This window comes from Myzus persicae, unplaced genomic scaffold, assembly GCF_001856785.1.
Source record: "Myzus persicae strain clone G006 unplaced genomic scaffold, MPER_G0061.0, whole genome shotgun sequence".
Classification (NCBI taxonomy): Eukaryota; Metazoa; Arthropoda; class Insecta; order Hemiptera; family Aphididae; genus Myzus; species Myzus persicae.
Window position 1 is genome coordinate 148,656 of NW_019103996.1, and position 26,033 is coordinate 174,688.

Consider the following 26,033-nt stretch of genomic DNA (forward strand, 5'->3'; position numbering starts at 1 on the left):
TAAATACTGCAGTAATAGCTGCAACCTCGTTGTATATCGTGTATATTGTGTTTTTAAACTATGGAAGACTTTCAAATTATTTTATCAGAACGTGGTAAAGAGTTAGTTCTACACAAAACGAATAAATATCGATTTAGGCGACAGCGGAAAGATGGAATTCTGAAATGGTTATGTACAAATAAAGTCTGTAGTGCAAGTATTTTNTTTATTATACAAATTTAAGTAAGCGGTGACTTAAATAACTATAATATTAATTATATATTTATAAATAAAATCGCTACAGTTTTCTACAGAGCACGGGGGCACTTCACACCTTCCACATTCCTAGGTTGTCATAGCCGTTGAAATTCTGGGTCTCAAGTGTGATATCCTCGCAAGGCAACTTGTTCGATGACGAGGCTGTCTCGAGTTCTATTATCGTCGCCGGCTGATCTACTGTTTCGCTCACCGTGCTCACCGCGTTATCCTCGAGCTGCGCAAAACAAAAACAAATATATGACCTTTAGAATAAATTATACATATTGTAATGAAATTAATCAAGGCATGAGTACACGACCAAAAAAAAAAAATGCAGTACATATTTAAAATTTAAATTAAATCAATTTGCAGGGGCGCAATATCAATGTTAAGATTGGAGTAGGGGGAATGGCAATGAAGCCTCTATAATTTTTTCAATATTATTATAATATGGTTATGGTACCCACATAATGACTATTTAAATGTAAATCAACATGAAAAATGTGGGGGAGGGGGAGAAGGGAGGGGGCTAAGCATACGCAAGTCCCTCCAAATTACCGGTGATACACGACTGCGGACGGTTCTTATCGGGGCGACCTTTTTAATAACACGATTGCGAACGATTATAGTTGATCAGCGGACCCCCAAATATAACACTATTGCGGACACATGTTGCCAAATTTATAAATAATACTTCGGTAATGTGAGTATGTGGAAATTCTGAGTGTATTAAGTTTAGTATGCAGTTACAAGTCATTTTTGTTAAATACTGCAGTAATAGCTGCAACCTCGTTGTATATCGTGTATATTGTGTTTTTAAACTATGGAAGACTTTCAAATTATTTTATCAGAACGTGGTAAAGAGTTAGTTCTACACAAAACGAATAAATATCGATTTAGGCGACAGCGGAAAGATGGAATTCTGAAATGGTTATGTACAAATAAAGTCTGTAGTGCAAGTATTTTTTACGACATCAGAAAAAAAATCAATCTGTGGATTTTCCGGTGAGCATATCTGCGCTGAGAACTCTGTACAAAATATCAAGCGACAGATATTAAGGGAAAACTGCAAAAGAAAATGTGAAGAAGATTTATCTACTAAGCCCTTAAAAATTATAAAAACGGAACTATTAAATAATACAGTAACAGAGATAGTTAAAGAAGACATAAAAACTGTGAGGAAAACTATGTATGAGAAGAGACGAAAACATTACAAAACATTTCCAAAATCATTAGATGAATTGAGCAATTGATCAAATAAAAAATTTGCATGAAGACGATTTTTTTCAATTTAAAGGTAATCAATTTGTCCATGTTCACGATGATAAAAATATTATTTGCTTAACGACTTTATCAAATATTAATTTACTCACGGAGAGCACAGAGTTCTTTGCAGATGGGACTTTTGATTATGCACCTAAATTTTTTTTACAATTATACACTATTCACTGTTACAAAAATGGATTTTACGTACCAGTCGTTTATTTCTTTTTGCCTGATAAATCAAAACAAACATATATTGAAATGTGGAGGTTTCTTTTGAAGATAAGTTTGAAACTTTTAAATCGCAATTTTGTCATCAAACAGTTACATTTGGATTTCGAAATTGGAGCACACGAGGCAGTAAGAAATATATTTCCCGGTGCAATTATTGAAACTTGCAGATTTCATCTTGGCCAATCATAGTGGCGAAAGGTAACATATTTATACAATTTATAAAATCTCATCTGTTTTTAATTAATAAACCAATTTAATTAAATATAATATATTATTTTTCCGCAAAACAGTACTAATAATAGTTTTATATTTAAAGATAAACGGAGATTCGCAATTGCGTGTAGCATATAATAATCAAAATGATGAACATGGTCAATGGTTAAAGTTATTTTTTGGTTTACCGTTTTTACCATATCTGGAAGTTGAGAATGCATTTTTGGAGCTTATGACAATATGTCCAAGCCCAATTGGATATATATTTTTGAACTACGTCTTATCAAACTACATAGAACTTGATGCTTTATTTCCACCAAATCTTTGGGCGTCTAGACCAACGTTGAGCCCAAGACATAATAATAATAATAATATTTAATTATAAGGTACATTAATTATAATATTAATTTTTGTTTAAGAACTACAAATGGAGCAGAAAGTTTTCACCGGACATACAATATCCAGTTTCACAATACTCATCCTCCGATTCACTTAATTATATCGATTTTAAAAGAAACTCAAGGAGAAACTGCGACAATTATTTCATCCATAAACAAAGGACGAGAGAAACCGGTGGCAAAAAAAGATTTTGATAGAATCAACCTAACTATTCAGAGCTATAATGATTATAAAAATCACCAAAACGTGGTACAATATTTAAAAAAAATTAGTTGTCATTATAGGGGGAAAAAAATATTAATTTTATTTATTTATTATTATATTGAGCTCTTGACTTTAAATGTTTATATTATATTTTTATATTGAGCTAATTGTACTGTATTATTAAGAACTTTCATAAAATTGATAATCGTTGGGCTTGGAAGAAAGCGTCGCACAACTTGGCAACGTTTCATTAAATTTCGACGGCAGTCGTGCAATTTTTTGGGTGCAACATAAGACCTTATGTTATATAATGATCGTCCGCAATCGTGTTGCAAAAAAAGGTAAAGCGTCAGCAATCGTGTTTCACCCAAAATTACGCCTATATGTCAATTCGATAATTTGGAATGTTATTTTTAAACATAATTATAGCTTTGAATTTTAATAAAGAGACGAAAAAATATTTAACATTCTATTATTAAAATATATTTTTGATTCGAGTTCGTGTTATTGCTATGCTGAATTTAGAATTAAGTCGTTAACTAATATGTTTAAAAGTGCACATGTCAACAGTCAATGGAATGTTAACATTTGGTGAATATATCTCTATGAATATGACTCCACTCCCGGATACGTACCCAAAACCTATTAAGTTTAATTAAAACTAAAAACATTTCAAATAAACCATTAAATATACATTTGATATGTTTCATGCAAGAATGAAAAAATTTGGTATAATAATAAATACTAAATTTCCCAATAGGTTCATAAAATATAATTTATATTATTATCTATAAAAGTAAAATAAACATCATTTTGAAATCGGAAAAATATAAGACATTTAATATAGGTACTTTTATATAAGTGATTTAATAAAATAATTGCAGTTTGGGTACTACGCAATTTTTTGGATTTTTGTTTTAAAACATATGCGTACTTCAAAATGTTTAGAAACATGGCGCAAAAAAAAAATTGCTCAAATCTTTATTTTAATGCTATGTACTTCCAAAGTTTGCGATCTTATGTTTTTACCCATAACCACTCCTCTGTCTATTACTGCTGCATACCACATCCATAACAATTTTTGATTTTTTTTTACCTATTTCAATAACCCACCTAAGGTTGGTGGTGAAATTAGAATTTGAAATATCAGATAGTCATTTTATTTTTTGAATACAGTACTTAAGATTAAAAATACTCAAATGCATCATAACTCTACTATGTAGCACTAAAAGTCTATGTTTAATAAAGTATAGTTATATAAACATAAAGTACTCCTACTTTCCTTCCTCAAAACTTAATTTCTTAATCAATAATTTTTTGCTTACCTATCTTTCGGGGTGATGGGTAACCTTACCAGTGATCCTAATCTACCATTCGGTCTTCGACTAGACCTCACCAGTTAAATAACAAGTATAATGGCTCGCTTCACCTTAAACTATTGGCCCCTAAGGCAACCTAACCAATCGGGTCCAATTGCGAATCTAAACCATCCAGGGCGTCACCCAAACGCATACAAAACAATTCATTAAAATCGGTCCAGCCGTTTAGGAGGAGTTCAGTGACATACACACGTACAGTAGAATTATATATATATAAATAATATATATAATTACTATATTTAAAGGTATATTGTATTATTACTTTCAAAACAGCCATTTTGTTTCTTGAATATGAAACTTTTCCTCTGATATCAGTGTTCTTCATCAACCTCTTGCGGTGCCATTTCAGCGCTATCAGGATAGTTATTATGACGAGCAAAACGACTATATGCAGCACCAAAATAGAAATCATCATTGATCTTAGCGTCTCTTCCCCTTGAATTGTATCTGAACGTGGTGTGAAAAATGAATTGTATTTATTATTACAAATTTGACAAGACTATTAAATATGTATATAGGATTTATTAGGCAGTCTCCGACAAAAAAATGCAGGCGCTTACCTTGGATTTCATCAGCTTTAACGTAATGCTTTATGTAGTCATGTATATAATCTGTGTACAAAAATAAAAAAAACAGTAAATTGATGTGGTAGTCTGTCAAATAATTAATAAACCGCATTTTCTATCTTTTATCTTTCTACCTAAAAAAAGCAACGCGATTGCGCATCAAAAAATATAGGAGTTATAGAATTGTTCTTTTTTTGGTTTTCTTTCATGTAAACTTTCCCAATTTTAATGACCCGAATGTCTACTCCAGTATTACCTAACAAGTACATGTAAACTCTTCCATGTCTGTTTAAATTTAAAAATCACATATGTAAATATAATTAATATAGTTTCATAAAATATGCTTGCCGTACAAATTGTTAATAGTGTGCCATAAATTAGTTAGGTAACGTAGTGATACGCCGTCTAACCAGATTTGGACACTAAGGGTTCAAAAAATAAGGGATAGTTTAGTGTTTACCATTGGAGAAGTTTACTAGTTATAAAAATCAGGAGAGTTTACCACCTACTTATTTTGTGTTAGGTTAAAAAAGGACGAACCCTATATTTTTTAATGCTTAATCATATTTCTTTGCAAGTTAAATGTTAAAAACAGGTAAGTGGATTTCGCTCTGCTGTACATTAGGTGTCTAGAAGATCGTTGTAATGGATGGTATTAAATTTTAATTCAATGATATACCTAATATTTTTGTGTAAGAAAAATGATTCTGAGCGGAGACGGTACATCAGTATTTTATATTGTTATTACTTATTATTAATACGGTATATGATAAGTTAAATTAACATTGTTCATAATATTATTCTTAAATTATCAGTGATGCTGGAAAAATATTGTATATAGGTACTTGTGTAAAATTGGGCTATTGTGGAACCGAATTACAAAAAATGACTAAAATTATTATTCTTTATATTAATATGTAATTTCGTTTGAATTTGAATTTAAAATAACTATAAAAAAAAAGCTGTGCTCATATTTATTTTAGATTTTTTTGGTTTCAAAATTATCTACTTACGTAGAACCTTGTTTTAAATTTTTAATCCTTAGCTGTAAAAATGAACATTTAATAAATTTTAACTACAAAATCATTTTTCAATTTGAGAAATCTTGTCAAAATTTGAACTTTAAATGTTTATAAAAAAAATTGTGCCTGAGTAATTTTAATACTTCACAACTGATATTATAAACATATTTCAAGAACCTTGTATACAATAACAAGTTTTTTGACGGAGCAAACATTTTTTTATTGACCGTAGACTAAAATAAAACAAATAATAATTGAAAATTGCATATGCCTATAAATAGTTAAACACAAATCAAAATATTTTGAACATTTTATGCTGTATTTAAAATGCTAACACAAATATCCAGTGAAAATTTCATGTATCTAGTCATTTTTGTTAAAGTTCCACTAAAAACCAAAATCGATTTTTTCGAAAACTTGTTTTGTGTAAAACTTCCTGTTTTTTCTTAATTTTTTTTTTTAGTTTTTCCTGCTGCTTTTGAAAACTTTTGGGTATTTTAAATGTTGACCTCCTAAATGCATCAACTAGATTCACATTCCTACCAGAAAAGTTACTGTTGAAAAAAATCGAAGCACTTTTAGTTTAAGAAACCGAGATGGCAGACACAAAAAATATATATATATAAATGTAAAAACACAAATTTTATTTTACAAAATTGTAAAATCAATACATTCATAGCTCCGCTCAGAATTTAAAAGGTCAAATACCCAAATTTGGAAGGCTATTAAAGTGTACTTCAAGGAGAAGTGACTCACGAATACCTAACTCACGCTTCGAGTTATGGGTGAAGGGTTCTAAATCACTGTATAAATGACACTACGATAGATTTTCCCATGCACCCCAAAACATTAAATGATAAATTAAGTTGATAACGATGTACGCCGCACCAAAACATCAGCGATGTGACATGTATATCTATACATAGTTATGTGCATGTCGGTGTGTAGAGGTATGTGAATGTGTATGGTAAAATAAATACTTTATAAGACAAACAACACAAACGAATGTGAGAGCTTCTTAAATAAATAAATTCAAATAGGACAATAAATTCTTAAATAATATAGCAAAGTATACAAATAATAATTATTAATCATAAATTATATTATATTATATTTATTGTATCTATAATTTATATTTATTTTACCTCCCGGATACTTTGAATGTACTTATTTGTGTTTTTTTGTGCCTTTTGATTGCTAACATTATTTTTTTGTTTTAAGTATTATTTAAATTTAACTTATTGACAATGGTGATTTATCAAAATTATATTATAAATTTATAAACTTTGTAAATATTTAAGGACCCCTGACAATTAATGAATAGTACCAGTTTTCCTCGTTTTTATTTTTTTTGTAATAAACTGCATGAACCGTACTAATATTCCGAGCATCAAAAAAAAACACCACCCCTCTCCTCAAGATGCGAAAAACACTTTAAAACGCAATAGTATTTACTATTCCGTCGTCTTGTATATTTTATTTGTTAAGTTTTCCCGTCAAAGGTAAAGTTATAAAGGGATTACAACCCGATTGACATAAGACACACCACTGCTGTATTTATCGCGGTACATTCTACACATATTATAAGTTTATACATATTATAGTAAACCATTTAACATTATTATATTATTATTGTGATATCGTGTATACGGCGTATGCACCAGACAGCTGATTGCCGCTGCTGGGCGACGGAATGTGACCGGCTAAATCTAGAGACGACAGATACTAAGATCGTCGTGTATTATAATAATAATATGATGATGAAGTTGATTTCGATCTATATGTGTCAGAAACTTTTCCGCGGTCGACTAATGCGTGGCGACTGAGGTTTCAACAAGTAGACGAGCTTCTGCGCTCGGTCACCGCAAACAACCCACAGTATTCGTTCACTTACTTACTTATAATGATTTATGAGTTAATGTAACACGCCGTAAAAAGTTACCTATGAAATAGAATTCACTGACATAAAGATCACGAATGTTTAGAGTTCGCAGAATTAGAGAAAAATATTTTACGACGTATATAGGTACAATGAATGTAGCCACGTAGGTATACCAATTAAAAGCGTATAAAACTATACAAGTAATAGTGAAATAGTGCAAATCAAATTCCGAAAACATTGAAAAAATAATTTTACATTTAAAATGAAATTGAATACATTATTCAACATACAACATACAACATTTTTTCAATACATTTCAAATAGAACGTTAATAGTTTCTCGTTAATCAATTGCAAAAACATTTTATTTGGATTTAATTTAAAAATAATTTTAGGTGTTATAGTTGTATATAATATGCAGTTTATCGATAATTTTAATCTCATGACATTTTCAGAACGAACGTCTTAAATATAAAAACGTTATTTTATTTTGAAATAATAAAATCGAGAATGTAATATTATTTTTTGTAATCCAAGCGAGCGTCTCTCTGTCCTCTGATACTGTATATTATACTGTTGAGGAGACATTTTACAATCGACCTAACAACCTACACAGCTGCAGGTACCATAAATCATTATTTATTACCTACATACAAGTACACAATTTCTTTTGTGGTGGTCTCCGAAATCGTATTCTAAGGCAATACAAAAAAAATTTAAAAAACTGCAACAAAGAAGGACGACCAATTTATCCTCGCCACATAATGCACTATGATAATATACACGTTTTGCAATAGTGCATAATATAATATTTTCTGGGTTCTGTTAACATAATATAATATTAAGCACCCACGAATCCACTTCACTCTACCACGATATAACATGTTGTAGCCACAACAGGTAGACGTAGATAGGGATCGGCGCCAATGCGATCCGTATGTATACCTACAGAATAATCCGAACCGATTGAATTAACGATTATGTTGTACAATAGACATTTGAAGCTTCACTGAACAAATTTTACGAGAAAAACACTAATAGTGTAAACTACCTTAAATGGGTTTTTAATTATTGTTTTTTTGTCGTTAAAAAGACGACGTAGTTGACCTTGCATAGATGACTGTTGTGGTAGATAAGAAAATTAATATAATATGTGTAAGTATGTAACATGTAAGTGACTGTAGATTTATATTCACCCAATTTTTCGACATTTTTCACATTTAAATTGCATACACCCAGTAGCTTAAAAAAAATATTTTTTATGTTATTACAATTCCCATTTTGATAGTTATATAGCAATACTTAAATATTTCAGTAGGAAATAAAAAAATAATTTTTATCATTGACAGTATCTTGATTCATGGTTCAGATGCATGTGCCAATTACACGTCCACAGATATTTAAAAATACAATAGCCTATTGTACATATCTATTATCTATGCACTACTGCACTACTGCACTAGGTAAAGAACAAGTGTGATAAATCACAAAAAAAAATATATTACTAGGTAGTCAGGTAGTATAAACATAGAAAAGATATTAAGATAATATCTAATAATTGAATACATTAAAAATTGTAAAATGCATTAGGTATATTATTCACAACAATTTAAATCCACATTTTAATAAAAATTATTTTGAGCATGAGTTTGTGCCATCCCCCCTGTAAAAGTAAAAAAAAAATGTAAAGGAGCTCCCTGCCCTGTGCACCCCTCTCGCCATCAAATCGAGTACCCTATCACGGCCATGTATAAGGTCCTATAATACTCTATATATTATTTAATGTAACACGCGAGCAGAGGTGGAGAAATAATAATTATTATTGTTATAGATCTAGTTTCCGGATTTAAATACACTTGAAATATTTATACATGCTAAGGTATATGCATTAATAAACCTCGATTAAATAAATAAAATATGAAGTATGATCTGAAACGCCTGTATACATTTGCATCAGCTGTATTGCATTCATAAATTATTAAGGAAAAGTAGTTTACCCACTGAGCTGTAAATGTTACAACTGAAAATGATAAAAATGCGTGGGTACATAAACTCAATCCTGGGCTAGCTAACCTAACCTATGATAGTTGCATGGACGTACCTTGGCACTGTTGTTCGCATCTATTGGCGTCGAAGTTTTGCGATGTCTTGTTGCAGTACGAATGACACGGATAGCATTGGAAATCATGGATCTCGCACAGGTAGTACTCGGGGCACTCGAGTTCACCGCACATCTTACTCATTGTCAAACCCATCCACCGATGCATAATGGCGACGACTGAAATATATGTGGTCCTATATGATGAAAAATAACATTTAAATTAGATACTTTTGAATATATTTTATTGCGACAATAATAATGATATTGTCGTCGTCGCTTACCTAACGTACGAATACAAATGACGATGACGGCAGTAATAACCTGTCACCGAGTGGAATTCACTAATGTTTAATACCTTGTGATACTAACGGCGGCGGCGGCAGCAACAGTGTAGAAGAGGAATGTGTGTGCACACCAAGTCACTCGGTAGTCAGTACGACCCTGCTGGACAACAAACGTATCACGATTAAAAAAAATATTGGTCGCACATCGGTCTATAGTCTATACCGGAATGATTCGACCAAGGTCATTGTGCACCGCCCACTGTCCCAACCACCACCGTTTTCATTCTGTGCCACCGGTGGCATCGGTATTTGTCTGACGGTACTATATAGTGGTACACGACACGTCCTGTGGCGACCGAACCCCGGTTTCTGGGTAGTGATTTACCACGGTTTGTGGTGTTGCCATTTTTTCGTTGGTCAACTATGGAACAGTCCTATTATTATAAAAGGTTATTTAAAAAGGTGATTTTTACATCCCCCTACCACCACTAACACCCGGTAACAATGACTTAGGAAATTACTGAGGGTAAATACATTTACTAAGTTATTTACATTAGAAATCGGAATAAAAATCCCTGGATAAAAAAACTCAACGAAGAAACCATACACAAAAGTCCACCCCACCAGGAAAAAAAAACCCGGATCCAGACGCTTAGCGTAATCGTCGTTTTCGAATATGTCCAATATAATAATACAAATATTAACATATTGTCCAATGGGCAATGGTCCATTGGCAATACAAATTAATTATGGAAATGTTTAATTTGTTATTGTGATAATGATCATGTCAACTATAAACTGTTCATGCAGTTATGTACACATTTTTTTCTTCGAGTGTACTTGAGTACTCTGCAATAGACAAATAGACAATAAGTCTCGTAAAGAGTAGAAAGATGAGCTTACAATTTGTTACTATATAATATTATTACTGACTAATCTATAGCTTTTGTATAGAGGTAATTAACTAATTGGAAAATGTCTATAAGGTATAGATTAGGTATATATTGATAACACAATTGATGTTCCTAAGATAATAATAATCTGTTATCAGAAAGTTGGAACCCTTAAAATCAATAATCTAATCCACAAAACTCAATCAAATCATCGCACATACTGTATAATATTATACGGGGATCTATGGGTTCTTTTACTTTTTACAAAATATGTATTAACATATACAGGGGATCTATGGGTTCTTTTACTTTTTACAAAATATGTATTAACATATACAGGGGATCTATGGGTTCTTTTACTTTTTACAAAATATGTATTAACATATACAGGGGATCTATGGGTTCTTTTGCTTTTTACAAAATATGTATTAACATAAACAAATATATATGTATATATAAATTATTTTAAAATACCTAGGCTGGCTTAGTTAAAATTTGGTCAATCGTCAAAAATATGAAACAACATTTTTTGGAGTAGAAATTCAGAAATTAATTTGTACCCTAAGTTAACCTAACTATGGTTATAAGCAGGGTGGGGATTTTCTAGCATTTGCATATTTCTTGATGTAGAAAAAATAGCAGAGTAAGCTAAAAATGTGTTAGGTAAATGATATCTACCTACAAAGAACTCAAATTAAAAAATTTTACTCTACGTATTCTTTAGTTTGAGTTGTTTTGTATAATTACAGGTTCGTGAATCAAAATTGCTAATATTTTATTAATTATATTTTAATAAACGTGCTTTTAAATTATTTTTAATCTAAATGGTAAAATAACACAGATAAAGTAAATACACCGATTACGCGGAAGCGCTGATACGATGCGAGCAACGCCGCGCCCTTCATAATTTTGTGTTATTTGAATCAAATTTTTAACTTTTGTTATCTACTGATTTTGTTGGGTTTTTTTTGTCAATTTCCACTGTGATTCACATCAAAAGAGATTTGAATACGTTACTTACATTATTAATTAAATACACGTATCCGTAATCATAGTGACTAAAAATGATTTAAAAACGTAAGTAACTAGGTGTACCTATAATAATTTGTAAGTAATTAATTAATTATCAATTAGTAAATTTCCGTTTTTTTTCATATTTTGTTATTTTTAATGCATATTTTTTGTCGTGTCGTGTTCCGTGTATTTAATACACGGGTAGCAAATATTGGTCAAACCTCAAACGTCGTGACCTATATAGGCTACTATTCAACTCTACACGACACGATATATCATAAATACATATGATATTTCAGATTTCAATTGGGTACAATAATAATTATTTATTTTGATATTTAATTTTCTTTAAAGTAGTTTATACTGCAACAAAAAATTAAAAAATCAACACAATTTTTATTTTATAGCTGATATTTGAAGTTAAAATTTGAACGAAATTAGATATTTAAACATTAAACGAAATATAACGATTTTAGTTTGGTAGGTATTTTATTGTGTTTTAAAAATATTAAACCATGGCCACGAATCAGTGGATATTTTAAGGAATTATCACTGGGCGACATTTAAAAAAAAATTGTAATTATTTTATACTTACCAAAAGACGAAAGTCGCCCTGTCGTAATATGAATGACGTATTACCTTGAAGGCTTAAACCTTTAAACTGTTTAAAGGTTCAAAATGAAATAATCATTTAGTTTATAGCTTGTATCAGCAAGAACTAAAAAAAAAAAAATTAATTTATAAATATTTGCAGGGACAACCGACGGCCAGGTAAAAACATGTCACAATGTCGCGAGCCGCGCGGTTTAAATTGTTTTTTTGCATTGTATTATTGTATTATTCTATGAATAGATTATTTGTAAAACGAAATGATATACGACATAAATGAATAAAAAAATTAAACATAATAGATAATCAATAAATACAATATATTATAATTTCAAACGTCGAAATTTTTACAAAAAATCGTTGTTCCGTAGTAATTAACTATACAAGGCGACAAAAAGTTTCCTCCGGACGAAATTGTTGTCGCCCAGTATATTAGTTAAAATATTCACTAGCTGCCACGAATACTTGAAACTTCGGGTGTGTATCTATTATAATTATTTTATTTAATTGTGATTTAACCTATTTAAACTGTAGTACCACGATTAAAGGTATGGTAGCCACCAGCCAGTAGGTACGGTACCTACTATCTTTAATCGAGTGTAGTACTAATACCTAATAGTGAAATAAATGACGCTAATAACCATATATATCATTAAATGTACTTAGGAATAATATTGGCTCACAGTTCGTCCTTGCTCAGAATCGTTTTTTGTGTAATATATATACAATGTTTACGGAATTCAAATTTAACACAACTATTACAGTGACACTCTAGGCACCTATAATGTAGATACAACAGAGCGTTATTATAATATTACACTTACCCAGTTTCCAACTTTTTTTATGCTGTTATAAAATTTTTTTATTTGTATATAAATTGACGAGAACTATCGTCACGATTTTTTTTTTATAAAAATAATTGTAAAAAAATTTACTTTATTTGTTCTAATTTTTAAAATAGTAATATACTTTGTAATCAATGGCAAAGCGCCAAATCATTCAATAAACAAAACATTTTTTTATATTTCATGAACTGAAGATAAATCATTTGTGAATTACCTTTTAACTACTTGAATAGGAGGTACCACAGGGGGAGCAGATTAAGCAACAGCCCCTCCTGTGGACTCGGGCACGGATCCAGAGCAAAAAGTGGTCAGGGTGTCATATCCCCCATCGAATTTTTTTCGCAATGATTTATTATTATTAATTAAAGGATTTAGGTTTAAAATTCAAGATTTTGGTCATAGATTTGATCGCGTTCTTGTATTCTTATAAATTCAATATTCACGTGCGTCATGTTTATTGACTTCGCACTCAGCATAACTCATAAGACAGCACGTATCAATACGTTTGTTCTATAAATACACGTCCTGTTAATTGCTATTTGAATTTTTCCCGGAATATAGAAATGGAGCCCCCCCTCCTTTCAAAAAAGTTGAGCACGTCACTGCGTGTGTATGTCTATAAAAAAATATAATATATTATAATGAAAATTATGTCATAAACTATTATCATGTATAATTTTTGTAAAAATGTAGTGTATATATACCTAAGATGTTATACTTATACCCCTAACGTTATTTGATTTGTAACTCAAAACTGTTTATTATGACGTATAGATGAGTTCAAATTTATGGTTATCAGCTCTTCAACATTGAAAAAAAGGTATCAGGGGGTTCATCTCTCTTACCCCCTCTCCTCCCCCCCCCCCATTTGACCAGAACTGCTTGTATGTACCTGAATAATATTAAAAAATACTCACAGGCCATTTCATGACAATACAAAAACCGAATTGAACGCGCCTGACATTTGTTGGGTATGTAATTTAATCTAAACCCCGGGATGCTCTAAGATAGGCAATCTAATACACGACAACGGTGTTGCGTAGACGTAGAGGGAATTGGGTATTGTTATATGGTATAGCTTAGTTATGTGGGGGAGCCGGGGAGGGGGGTCTCTGTGATCAGTTCAGTGTGATGTAATGATCACACAAGATCAGGACAAATCCTAAAAACTAGAATTGATACTACAGAAGTCCAGTGATGGCGAAATAGTAAGCAGGTTGCAACGACGACATGACCTGGGTCATATCTGTCACACTACTCATGACAATTGCAGGTGAACTTGTGTAGCGTCAAACTCTTGACACTGGTTGTAACACAGCTACAGATAATAGATTCTGATTACATATATGCAGTGAAACCTCTAAATACTATACACTCTCGGTCACTGACATTTAGTCAGCTAGTCAAATGGTTCAGTGTGAATAGGCTCATGGTATGAATAGGCAATATGCTAAATGCTAATACCTTAAAATTAATCTAAATATTTTAAAAATGTAATTTTTTCTACATTATTAGTCAAAATGTTTATGTTATTTCAAAAATAAGAACAATTTGCTTTGTGAAATTTAATATTATGTCTATGGGCTATTATGTGTAAATATATATCGTGCATAACTTATCATTAATAAAATGATTTTAAATTGCATGTTTTATTTCTCTGGAAAACTTTGAATTTGTATATTAATGTATACAAAAATTAAATTTTTAATAGCCTTATTATGTATTTACCATTACTCACTAGTTGTTTAATTTATTAATATAATATTCATAACTGTACATTTTATCGAATTATACTTTAAAACTCTGATTTATATAGTTAAATAGTTTTTAACTTTTATTTAAACTTTTATAATAATAGTATACATAATAGTATAACTTTAGTTGCCAAATTAACTTGGATATATCATAATTTACATGACTACATATTATACTTTTAATAATTTTAGATTTCAGTTGTTTTTAAGCCTAGATTTAAAGAAAAACATTTTTAAAAAACTAAACCAAAATTTGTTTATCGTAAAATTTGAAAAATATTTGAAACTAGGTGTTAATTTTTAATGATTATTTAGTTTTACTAGAACCTGAAACTTTGTATGAATATAAATTTTGAGTATACTATAGAAAGTTTTAACTGGTTAAAGTTATGGTACTTTTGTGAAAAAATATATTTGTATCCCAGAATCTTAAAAATATTTTTATATTTATGCCCCGTAATTATTATTACATCAATAAATGTTTCAAACATTATTATTTGTTTATGATGGTGGCACCAATGTAGTTGGCATCTTTTTTGAGTCATTTGCAATCAATTTATTTCTATCTACCTGTGAATCAAATTTGAAGTGTTATATATATTAAATTATACAATAAAATACTAAATAGATGATATTTAGTCAACAGTTTTATATGACAGTATTTTGTATGGTTCTTTTTATTATTTCATGTAGCCACTAGGTTGTTGAGGCATGAAACAGCTGAAGATATTTTAAACTCATGCAATTATTTAAGTATGGAAGGCAAAAGAAGAAAAAAATGTATATACATTTGGACAAAACCAACAAAGAATTAAAAAAACATTAGTACCTAGCGTATGAATTAGACAAAGGTTTAAAAAAATGCTTGAACATCATAGCGAATTCTCAAAAAATAGAATAAGTTGTCAATTGAACAATCCATAAAATAATTGTTACATATTATTGTTTATTCAACAAATTACTAGTTGAACTGATTGACAAATATATTATAATTATATGAATCATTTAATATAATAATATTGAGCTTTTAAACTAGTCAGTAAAAAATACTGCCAGTCCTAAGTTTGGAAAAGTGTGAAGTGAAGTTAAAATGTATCTTAATATATATGATAGCATATACATTATAGTTTATATATTATAATACATCATATAGTGCCTTAAATTTGATATTCAGATATAGATAGAAATATATTGACCACAACTGGTACGATAAGGGCCAACTGCAAATGTCCTGGAATCTTGCATAGGTGGATTTTATCTGAAACAGATAAGGTTGATCATAATTATTACAATTTGTTATTAATTATAATAATTTATTTGCTGTAGAAAATGCTTACAATTCCAGTAAAATCACTTCAGTTTGGTATTGTATTCGTTTATAATAGGTTTTAGATATCCTTATGAGCTGAATACATTCTGAAAATCTTACCTATTATACAATAGTACAGGGATCTAAAAAAACATAAATTATAATTAAATTGATACATAAACAATAAAAACTTCAGTATTACTACCATTCCAATTCATTTTTGTATTAAAATGTAATTTTAATATATTTTGAGATTTATCATGTGTAAGACATGGTCAACATGGCAAATTTGTGTTGTTAGTTTTGATATTAGAGTGAATCACGGTCTCTTAAAATATCGTGGAGTGAATTAACCTATCATCAAATTTTAAGGTAAGAATATTATCTATGTTCTCTTGTTAGTTTTATACAATATTCTAATTATTAAGCAAGTTATGAGCATTTTATAAATTTTACATGTTATCCAAAATGAGCTTAAAAATTAAAATATTGTGAAAAACCAACCGAACACATTAATATTTAAACCAAAAACAAAAAATTGAAACTACTGAAAATCCATTTTGGTATGTACAACTTTTTCTTATTAAGATTTTTTTTTGACAATTTGCATCATAAAGCTCCATGCATGAGTGAATTGTATTGATTTAAAAAGAACCATTTGGCTATTTAATAACTGAAATGAAAGTACTTTATTATAATACATTTGACAACATTAAATTAGTAATTCAATAATTGTCAATTCATAATAATAAAAATTATAAAAATGAACCAAATTACACCATGGTCTACTTGACACATACCAAAAAAACATAATTATAAATCATAACAAATATAATAACATGACCTAAAGTTATATTATTTGAACGAGGAATTGTGTCTAACTTCAACAAAATAGATCAAATTGTAATGATACCCTGAACTAGTTTAAATTATTTTTGGCTTTTTGTACAATATCATTTAGGTTAACACACATTTATATATAATATTATTAATAATAATAAATTGCTTACATAACTTTTTTTTTCGATTACGGCAATTGACAAGGGTTAGTAATGTTTGATGTCATTATAATAAACCATAAAAGTAGGTTCCAGTAAACCTATAGTGGTTAAGAGGGATATGACAAAGTCAATGTATTATTGGTTTCTTCTATTTTATGTGAAACAAATTTGCGTTAAGCAGAACCAACGATGTTAATTATTAGGTTTAATATTAAATTTAATTTTGTATTTATCTATTATCAAACTTAATGTTTAGAAATGGGATTGTATTTTGTAAGTTGTCTTTTTCACAATCGTTTGAATGTTCTAAAACATAATATAAGCATTTTTAAAATTTAATATTTTACATATACTTTATTATATTACGATTTTAATATAAATTTAAATACTATTATTTTAAGTCAATTCTCTCTAATATTAAAGCTAACAACACAAAATTGTCACAATTGGTGCTGTTGAACTCAATTTTTTTTGTGTTGCATTTATGTCACAAATAGGGCGCTGACATCCTCTTGGGTTTTCTAATAGGACAATATTCACACTAATATTAAAATTAATGATACTAAACGTGAAAAAAAAAAAATATTATATTAAATAAATAATAATAAATAATAAATGAGTAAAAAATAGTAATCTTCAAAGGTGTTCTACAAGCAGTACATGACTACAAACTAGTAACTACAAGCAAGATTAACGTTATCAATTATTATCATAACCGCTTATCACAGATAAACAATATAATAACAATAACATTGGTGATATATTATCTTTAATAGTGTAGTAATGTTGTGTTCTTGACGTTTTGCTCAGAGTCGAAAATAGTTTAATGTGTGTCAACAGTGTTGTATTAAAGGATTCAAAGTCGTTATGCTTTTGGGTTTCGTTCTAACAACGCCACCCGGTCGCCCCGAACGTTTTCCCGTGCACGTGGAATAATATTGACCGCTGAGTACTATCGTGAATTTCGATAATCGTCATATCCTGTCGATTGCGCATAGACTTGTGACAAGCCGTCTTGTATTCGCATGTTGCTACATGTTGTGCCAGGCTCGTTGTGTCGGGACGGTCAATGGTCGTTTGCCAGTGCTCAGCAATGATTCACCGTGGACCGTGCGAACTGCGTCACTTAGTAGTTAGTTTTAGTTTAAACCTCGTCATAACATTGTTATCGAATGCGTCGAATGTTTAGATCGTTTTTTCACTCTGTGTTGTACTGTTTTCGCGTCCAGTGAAAATGTATTAATTACACACAGTTTTACTACGACTTTGGTTGTTGGCGGGTTTTTTCACGGTAAGTCTTTATTGTAGATTATAATACACTGGAATCACGACGGGAATAAAAATTAATATGGCTATATGCTTCAAATGCCTACAATTTATAGTCACTTCAATAGATAAGAAAAAAATCTAGTTATGAAGGTTGACGAGTTATTGTGTGTCAACAACTATATATACCTACTACCTATATGTATATATATATATGCACATTAATAAAGCGAGGAAGTTCTTATATTTCGTTTTGAATTGCTTAAATATTAAATTTGAATTGGTTTGTTAGGTACCTACTGAAAATACAACATAATTTAAACTGTATTAGTACTCATCGTTTATATTCTACAGTGCAGTTTTGTAAATCAAAAGAGTAGTTAAATAAATATGTATGATAAATAGATAAAATTGTGAGAGTTCAAATGATGTTGTATATTGCACTTTCAAAAATATACAGATTCTTGTACTAATAGATGCTGCCATGTAAATTAATTTCATAGATCATTTGCACAGAATGTAGTTTATTATAATACACATTATGTTATATTTTTTTTTTTTTTTTTTATTAATTATAAACGGGCGTGAGCCCATGATACAGATATGTATGGTGTAATGTTGACAAAAATTACATACTAATTTTAAGTGTGGTACATCGGTACAGCTTACATGAGTTATGTAAAAACAAAATAAAAGATAATAGTATAATACTATGGAAGAAATGACGGGTCCTCATTGGCTAATTTCAACATACGGTTTATTGGCTCGTTTTGTAAATAATTTGTAGGAATAAAAAAAATATGTGTGTTGCGGGTGCACTTAACAGGAACTTTAAAGTTAATTAGAGCAAGGAGTGAAGGGGAGTCAACAGATCCCGATAAGATTTTATTAAGAAAAGCAAGAGCATGCGAGCGGCGACGGTCAGCTAAGGAAGATAAGTTCATGAGACGGAGTAGAGGAGTATAATCATGAGGGGGGCAGTTAACATTCAATTTATGCTTCATATAGCACAAGAATTTACGCTGAACACGTTCGAGTTGATAACAGGCATCAGCAGTTTGAGGATCCCATACAATAGAGCCATATTCAACGATTGGGCGTACAAGTGCACAATAGATGGATTTGAGAGAGCTGGTGAGTTTAAATTCACCAGATATTCTTTTAATGAAACCCAAAACCTTGAGAGCTTTGCAAGTAATTTTATCGATGTGGGCACGAGTAGAAAGAGAGGAAGTAAATGTAAAACCAAGATCACAAATGCTAGAATCAACGGGAATTAAACAAGAGCCATTCAAAACGTAGGAGTAAGTGATAGGAGAGCGACTTCTGGTGAATATCATTGACCGGCATTTATTAACATTTAATGTAAGACCAAGAGTTTCTGCCCAGGCAGAGAATCTATTAAAATCATCCTGGAGTTTGAGACAATGGTATTGGGCTACAACAAAAAAAAATAATGTTTTAAGGGTATTGGCAATTGGGCTATATATGTATAACTTGATTAGACTTTATTAAGTTAATTCAATTCAATATACCTAAGTCATATGTTTATTAATTCATCGACAACACAAAATCATTAAATGAAATATACATACACATATGCAGAGTTTCATGAACAGTCACTAAACATTTATTGAATCAATAGTGAGCTATCAATAATGGGCCATTAAACTTAATTAGTGGCCCTTGAATCATGATTGGTCTATTAAATGAATTAATTTTTCTTGTAACTCTACAACACAATTATACACTATCAATACATTAATTATATTAATAATAAGCCATAAAAAAACTATTTTTTTTTAAATTATGAGACTTTACAGACTGTACAAAATTAAACTTTGGCTTTTCTCATTTGTCGTATTTTTTAATTTCATTTAGAAAATAATTGTGTCTGATTAAACTACTAAAGTGTTTCTTGGCCTTCTGTGTACTCCTATGATTTCTCCTATATGTGTCTAATGTTAAGGTAAATATTTGATTGTATTTGCAAAAAACCATTAAACATTTTTGGAAATTTGGTGGATGTGACATAGGTAAAGAAATTATTTTTGAAATGTTAATGAAATGATTTAATGGAATTTATTAATTGTGTCTTAGTGTCAGAACATAAAACCCAATATTTGGAGGAGACATTGTATTGTCCCTATTATTATCGGCAAATTTTCTTAATTTATCTTTGTTTGACATATTACTTATAAAATCTATAGCGAAGCAGTCACCAACTTTAAATTAATTTAAAAATGGTAATCAAAATAGTTTTTTTTAGTCGTTCGCCCATTTCAATATACCTTGTGATATGGTTTTATGTTCCCTCATAAGTATAAGGACATTTATAAAAATAGTTAAGTAGATTTCAGTTCAAATTTTTCCAATGGCCTTTGTAAACCTAAAACATTTTATTTTAATAACTATTGCTTAATTAATTGTGTACCTAGGTATACACATTTTTAGTATAATTTGCAATTCATTAATTTTGTAAGGTACATTAACACATCATTTGTATAACATATTTAAATATGTAATTCTTATCAGATTTAATAAGAACAACCAAAAATGTACTTAATGTATGCAGATTCTGTTTTAATGTGGTATTACACTGTAGTGGAAAACTAAAATCAATGATATGTATAAATTGCATTAATATATAATTAAATGCTACATTTATAAATAACATTTTATTTCTCATTACTCTGTATAATAAGTTTATTATTTTCATATTTATTTGAAAGTCATAGAATGTTCTGATGATTAATTCAAAACAAATTAAATTTCAGATATGGTCTTGAAAAGACAAGTGAATGAAATGAATAGTAATAATGGTATGTAAATGAGGTTTTTAGTTATTGAGTTGTTTAATCTTAACTTGTTTTATGATTCTAATGATAGATTTGAATGATGATCAAGATGCAACCTGGGGAGGCAAGAGGACTCGATATTTATATAATTACACAATGCAATGCTCAGATTTAATATCAAATACTGATGATTCTGATGTCACGGAAAGTGTCCATAGCGTTCAATCGAAAACTACAAGTAATTATATTGAACAAAATTTATTGGTTAAATATTTTGTTAATTTTTACTTTTTATTTATACAATGAAGTATATTTATAAATTTCGAATAAACTGTTATTATCAACTGTTATTACACCACGTCAAACTAACATTTTAAATATGAGAATGTAATTATAAAATCAATATTTTTAAATTTAAATGTACAATGTACATGTATATATATTTACACAAATATATCTTTAAAAACATTGTTCAAAATAAGTTAATTTCTTAAAATGGATAACCTTTTTTTCACAAGTGTAAGAAGTTACTGTGACTCATAATTTTTTGCTGTGATTTCACTATAAATTGTACGGATGTAAATTGTAGCCATTTAGAAACAATTACATACAACAAACTATGTGTACCTTTTATCACTGAATACTTATTATTTCAAAAAGAATATATGTTTTAAAAAAAACGACATTTTTATATATTTTTATTTTCAGCATTTTTAAAGGTTTTTATTCTTTTGTATGACAATATCTATGTCAATTTCATATTCCAAAGGCCAAAGCAAAATATTTTTCTGAAAGGTTCTAAATAACCCCCACTGTATTATTTGTGGCAGTGTAAGGGGACGATATATTCTTAAGCCCATACCCTGTCATTTTATTTTGTTTGTTAACAATATAGGTCTATGTGCATGTTATGGCATTGTATATTTAAGCCACAAGTAGTAGTATAATATTTGTATCAACTAATATTATGAATATAATCAACTATTAGAGGAAAAGTTGAATGCTTTTTTTTATTACCAATAGAAAATGATTTACTAAATACCATTGATAAACTACTGTAGCTCACAAAATGTTAGAAATAGATTATTAAAATAATCAATTTCAATTAAGTGTACAAAATTTTGAAAACTAAATTGAATAAAATTATATTTGTAATTTGTACATTTTTGGAAAGTAAAATACCTAATAAAAGTAAAAATAATCTGATCATTTTTCCTAGATGACCTTATTTTAAGCTTTTAAAAATGATGTACTTATGTTTGAGCATAATCCAGCTTTGATACAACCATATAATTGTTACAATATTTTGAAGGATAAATAAAAATTATAAGTAATTTAGCATAAATTATATGTCTATCTTAAAAATTTTAATCTAATTTTAATTTTACCGTACAATTTATAACAACAACTATACATTTATTGTGGATATTTAATATTACTTATTTCTTAGTGGAAGCAATAAGCGAAGCAGATCTTTCTACTGACAAGAGTTGTGGAAGTGACTGCGACTGTAATGGTAGAACCAATCACACCGAATTTGATGTGGCCAGTACTTCGTCATCTGGTCATAACATTGAATCCAGTTCGTCAGATTCCTCAACATTAATAGATTTTAAGGTAAAATACAAACTGATTTTGTTCACATTCTTTGTAATAACTTATAACTTTATAACTATATTTAATATCTTAGATTAGTTATTTATGCATAGATATTGTCGATCTTGGTTTAAAATAATTTCTTCAGGAAGATGCCACACCAACAGTGTTGTTGCCTTCTTAACCCGTCATTGGTATCGTGGTGAGCGCGGTGCTCACCTCGTTAGTATTTTGAGAACCACTGGTTTATTTATGACTTGATTCATTTGATACTATTTATATCTTCAATTGACACATGTCTAAATATACTTTTGTAAATATAATAATTTTATAAATATTTCTTGATTAGATATCAACATGCAATGTCATTAGTAACCATAAAGTGAGCGTTGCGTAACCATTTCAGACCACTCGGGTCAAGATGAATAATAATAATAGTAACATTTATGTATAAAATTATAAATGAATTTTTATTGTTCAAAATATTTATAATTAAGGAAAATTGTAAGAACACTTTTGGTAAAAGATTAAAATATAAACAATTTGGTGTTGGTTTCAATATTCTATGTTTATTATATAATGAGTTATGTTGAAAAAACACCGAGGTGAGCGCGGCGCTCACTCAATACCAATGGTGGGACGCTGCATGACGATACCAACGACGGGTTAAAAACATATGATACAATTTTGTGTTTAGCTGTTCCAATTTTGCTAATAAGTGTCAATAATGGAGTAAGACCTAGTTGAGCTATTGTTAAACTTAATAATTATTTCACAATATTTGAACTGCTGAATACAAATTTGATATGTTGTATACTTTTAAGATGGACTATGCATGTGCGTGCTTTTAGTATACCAAATATTCTATTTTTTTTTTTTTAGGTCACCAATATTATAAATTGCGATAAAACTTTACTTGGTACTGACCATGGATACTTACCTGATGATACCGATGTATGCCAAGTAAGTAATCCAAAGACAGATTTGCCTCCTCCGGCCTGTTTTCAACAATGCCTCCAATGTAGGAAGGAAAATCCTAACCCTTACTTCCAATACTGTTTTGTTTGTTTTCGAGTAAGTATTTGCAAATTGATATATTTTTTCATTAATTTAAATTTACTATATGTTACTTGTTGGATTACAGACGTGTGTGTGTTGTAGTTTTTTGTTATGTCAGTAGTACTGTATAGTTATGAATACTTGATAGATAACTTTTATATACTTCCATTGCTACACCAAATGTTGTTTCTTTCAATAATAATAAAATAAAGATATCAAATTCATCAAAGCACATTTTTGAGAGATAAGGGGGATAATAATACTTTAGGTAAGTTTAAGTTTTAAATATGGAAGATAAAAAAATCATCAGGTGTCAATAAACTCCAAACACTTAAGTTGGATAAAAGTACTTAAATATAGTATCACCAAAAACTGTATCTAATAATAATAGTTCATTGTACACAATATCATATAAGTCAATATTATACAGATCATGTGTATTAAAAATATGTCATAATTTTTATCATATTCTTTTTCATTTTGGACAAATAAAATACTAATACATGCTTATTATTTATAAGTTATAACTATTACTTTTATTATTTAATTTCATTCATACATTTGTAAAATTTGAATTTGTTTTGTGTTATTTCTGTAACTGAGTTGTTAATATTAGTAGCATTATGTTTTTTTTTACATATTTTGAAGTAGACAATTTTAAGCTTTTTTAAAATGAGCTTTGATGAAAATAATTGTAATTCAATTATGTATTTTATGCTGAGGGCTTAAGTGAAAAAAATGTACACATTAACGGAGTTGATTTGGTTGATTTTTGTTCTTAATAATTGTTATACTATAGTATGTTACTCAAATTATAAAAGTAATGAGTTTTGCTACACGATTGCAATATATTCATTATGATATGGAGATAAAATATAGTTAACTAATATATTTATATTTATGTTTTATATAGATGATAAGGATATGTTTTTTAGTTATTAATAAAATTCTTTCTATTTTCTTATTTTATTTTAGTATAGAATGGAATATTTTGGGAGTAAGCCTCGGCCCAAGACAAAAAAAAAATGCAACTTAATTGAAGATTCTCAGAAATCCAGTCAATCAAATCTTCAACAGGGTGTTTCAACTCGAACAAAAATAATTGAAAATAATATCACTTTAATGAATGAAAATATTAATAACATATGTAACATATGTTACATAATGCCTAAAAATGGAGTATTTAACCATGGCAAAATTGGCCACATTTATTGCTGTTACCCATGTGCCAAAAAATTGTGGAGAAAATCAAAGAATTGTCCTCTATGTAATGTAAAAATTAAATTTGTGACAAAAATGATTGTTGTCTAGTAATAGTTTTGTATTTTTTTTTAAATTTAAAATTTTAGAGTACATTTTTAGCATTCTTTTATTATTTTATATCATCATAGTTTATTTATTGTTGTTTATTATCATTGTTTATATTTATAGTTTATTTATTGTTGTTTACAATTTTTTGAATATAATTATATTTTATTATTGTAGTATTCTATACTCTGAACATAGTGTAAGAGTAACCTCGGTTGGCAGCAATGTGTTACTCTAACCTAAACTAATTTATCAAGAGTTGTGGTCTGACCTTACCTCATAAAAATCAGTCTTCACCTGAGGTTATTCTTATACACGAAAGAGTATGGCAAGCTAGTTTATTGTTTAGTTTTTTATGTAAATAACTGTGGTGATAATTGTACTTAATATTTAATTTTGATAATTGCGGCTATTTTCAAACTGGTTTTTTAGATTTGCACATTAACTGTATTTGATATATTAAAATTTTTATCTCATAATACTTAGTTATTTAATAATTAATACAACTATTATAATTTGTAATAATTAATACCAAATATACTGAAATCCATTTAAAATGAGTTTGTTTTCAATTTAATACAATGATTAGTCTAGAAAATATGTAATGAAAAGTTTTATTCAAACCAAAAGCTGCTAACTAAGAAACAGTAAGGTGTTTAAATACCATCTTATAACACTTAATAAATGTATTTTGATACTTACCTGAGCTCGCTTATTGCTTTCTAGGCTTGTGGTTTTATTGATATTATAGTAATTAAATAACTGAACTCACAAGGTGTACTTGAAAATTGAATCACT

General features: G+C 29.1%; 2 protein-coding genes across 11 annotated transcripts; one reads left to right on the forward strand and one right to left on the reverse strand.

Moving 5' to 3' along the window:
• Nucleotides 1-233: 233 nt before the first annotated feature.
• On the reverse strand, nucleotides 234-17,631 carry LOC111037410. Of its 8 annotated transcripts, none has more exons than XM_022319969.1 (12): nucleotides 17,598-17,631; nucleotides 16,712-17,514; nucleotides 16,413-16,561; nucleotides 16,236-16,350; nucleotides 15,369-16,156; nucleotides 12,286-12,408; nucleotides 10,007-10,204; nucleotides 9,781-9,940; nucleotides 9,500-9,693; nucleotides 4,490-4,540; nucleotides 4,192-4,376; nucleotides 234-472 (listed from the first exon to the last, which is right to left on the reverse strand). In XM_022319969.1, exons 9-12 carry the CDS (start codon nucleotides 9,663-9,665, stop codon nucleotides 308-310), a joined length of 567 nt encoding a protein of 188 aa, XP_022175661.1. In that variant the 5' UTR covers nucleotides 9,666-9,693; nucleotides 9,781-9,940; nucleotides 10,007-10,204; nucleotides 12,286-12,408; nucleotides 15,369-16,156; nucleotides 16,236-16,350; nucleotides 16,413-16,561; nucleotides 16,712-17,514; nucleotides 17,598-17,631; the 3' UTR covers nucleotides 234-307. The 8 variants fall into 8 exon arrangements, with proteins under 8 accessions (XP_022175661.1, XP_022175662.1, XP_022175665.1 ...); XM_022319970.1 differs by having other exon boundaries at nucleotides 16,712-16,880; nucleotides 17,218-17,612; XM_022319973.1 differs by having other exon boundaries at nucleotides 15,369-15,468; nucleotides 16,095-16,156; nucleotides 16,712-17,612.
• A 334-nt stretch (nucleotides 17,632-17,965) lies between these two features.
• Nucleotides 17,966-25,763, forward strand: LOC111037409 (E3 ubiquitin-protein ligase Mdm2-like). 3 transcript variants are annotated; one of them, XM_022319964.1, is made up of 6 exons: nucleotides 17,966-18,499; nucleotides 21,252-21,296; nucleotides 21,364-21,510; nucleotides 22,723-22,889; nucleotides 23,751-23,942; nucleotides 24,903-25,761. In XM_022319964.1, exons 2-6 carry the CDS (start codon nucleotides 21,254-21,256, stop codon nucleotides 25,236-25,238), a joined length of 885 nt encoding a protein of 294 aa, XP_022175656.1. In that variant the 5' UTR covers nucleotides 17,966-18,499; nucleotides 21,252-21,253; the 3' UTR covers nucleotides 25,239-25,761. The 3 variants fall into 3 exon arrangements, with proteins under 3 accessions (XP_022175656.1, XP_022175655.1, XP_022175657.1); XM_022319963.1 differs by lacking the exon at nucleotides 17,966-18,499 and adding an exon at nucleotides 19,051-19,608 and having other exon boundaries at nucleotides 24,903-25,763; XM_022319965.1 differs by lacking the exon at nucleotides 17,966-18,499 and adding an exon at nucleotides 20,302-20,443.
• The last annotated feature ends 270 nt before the right edge of the window (nucleotides 25,764-26,033 follow it).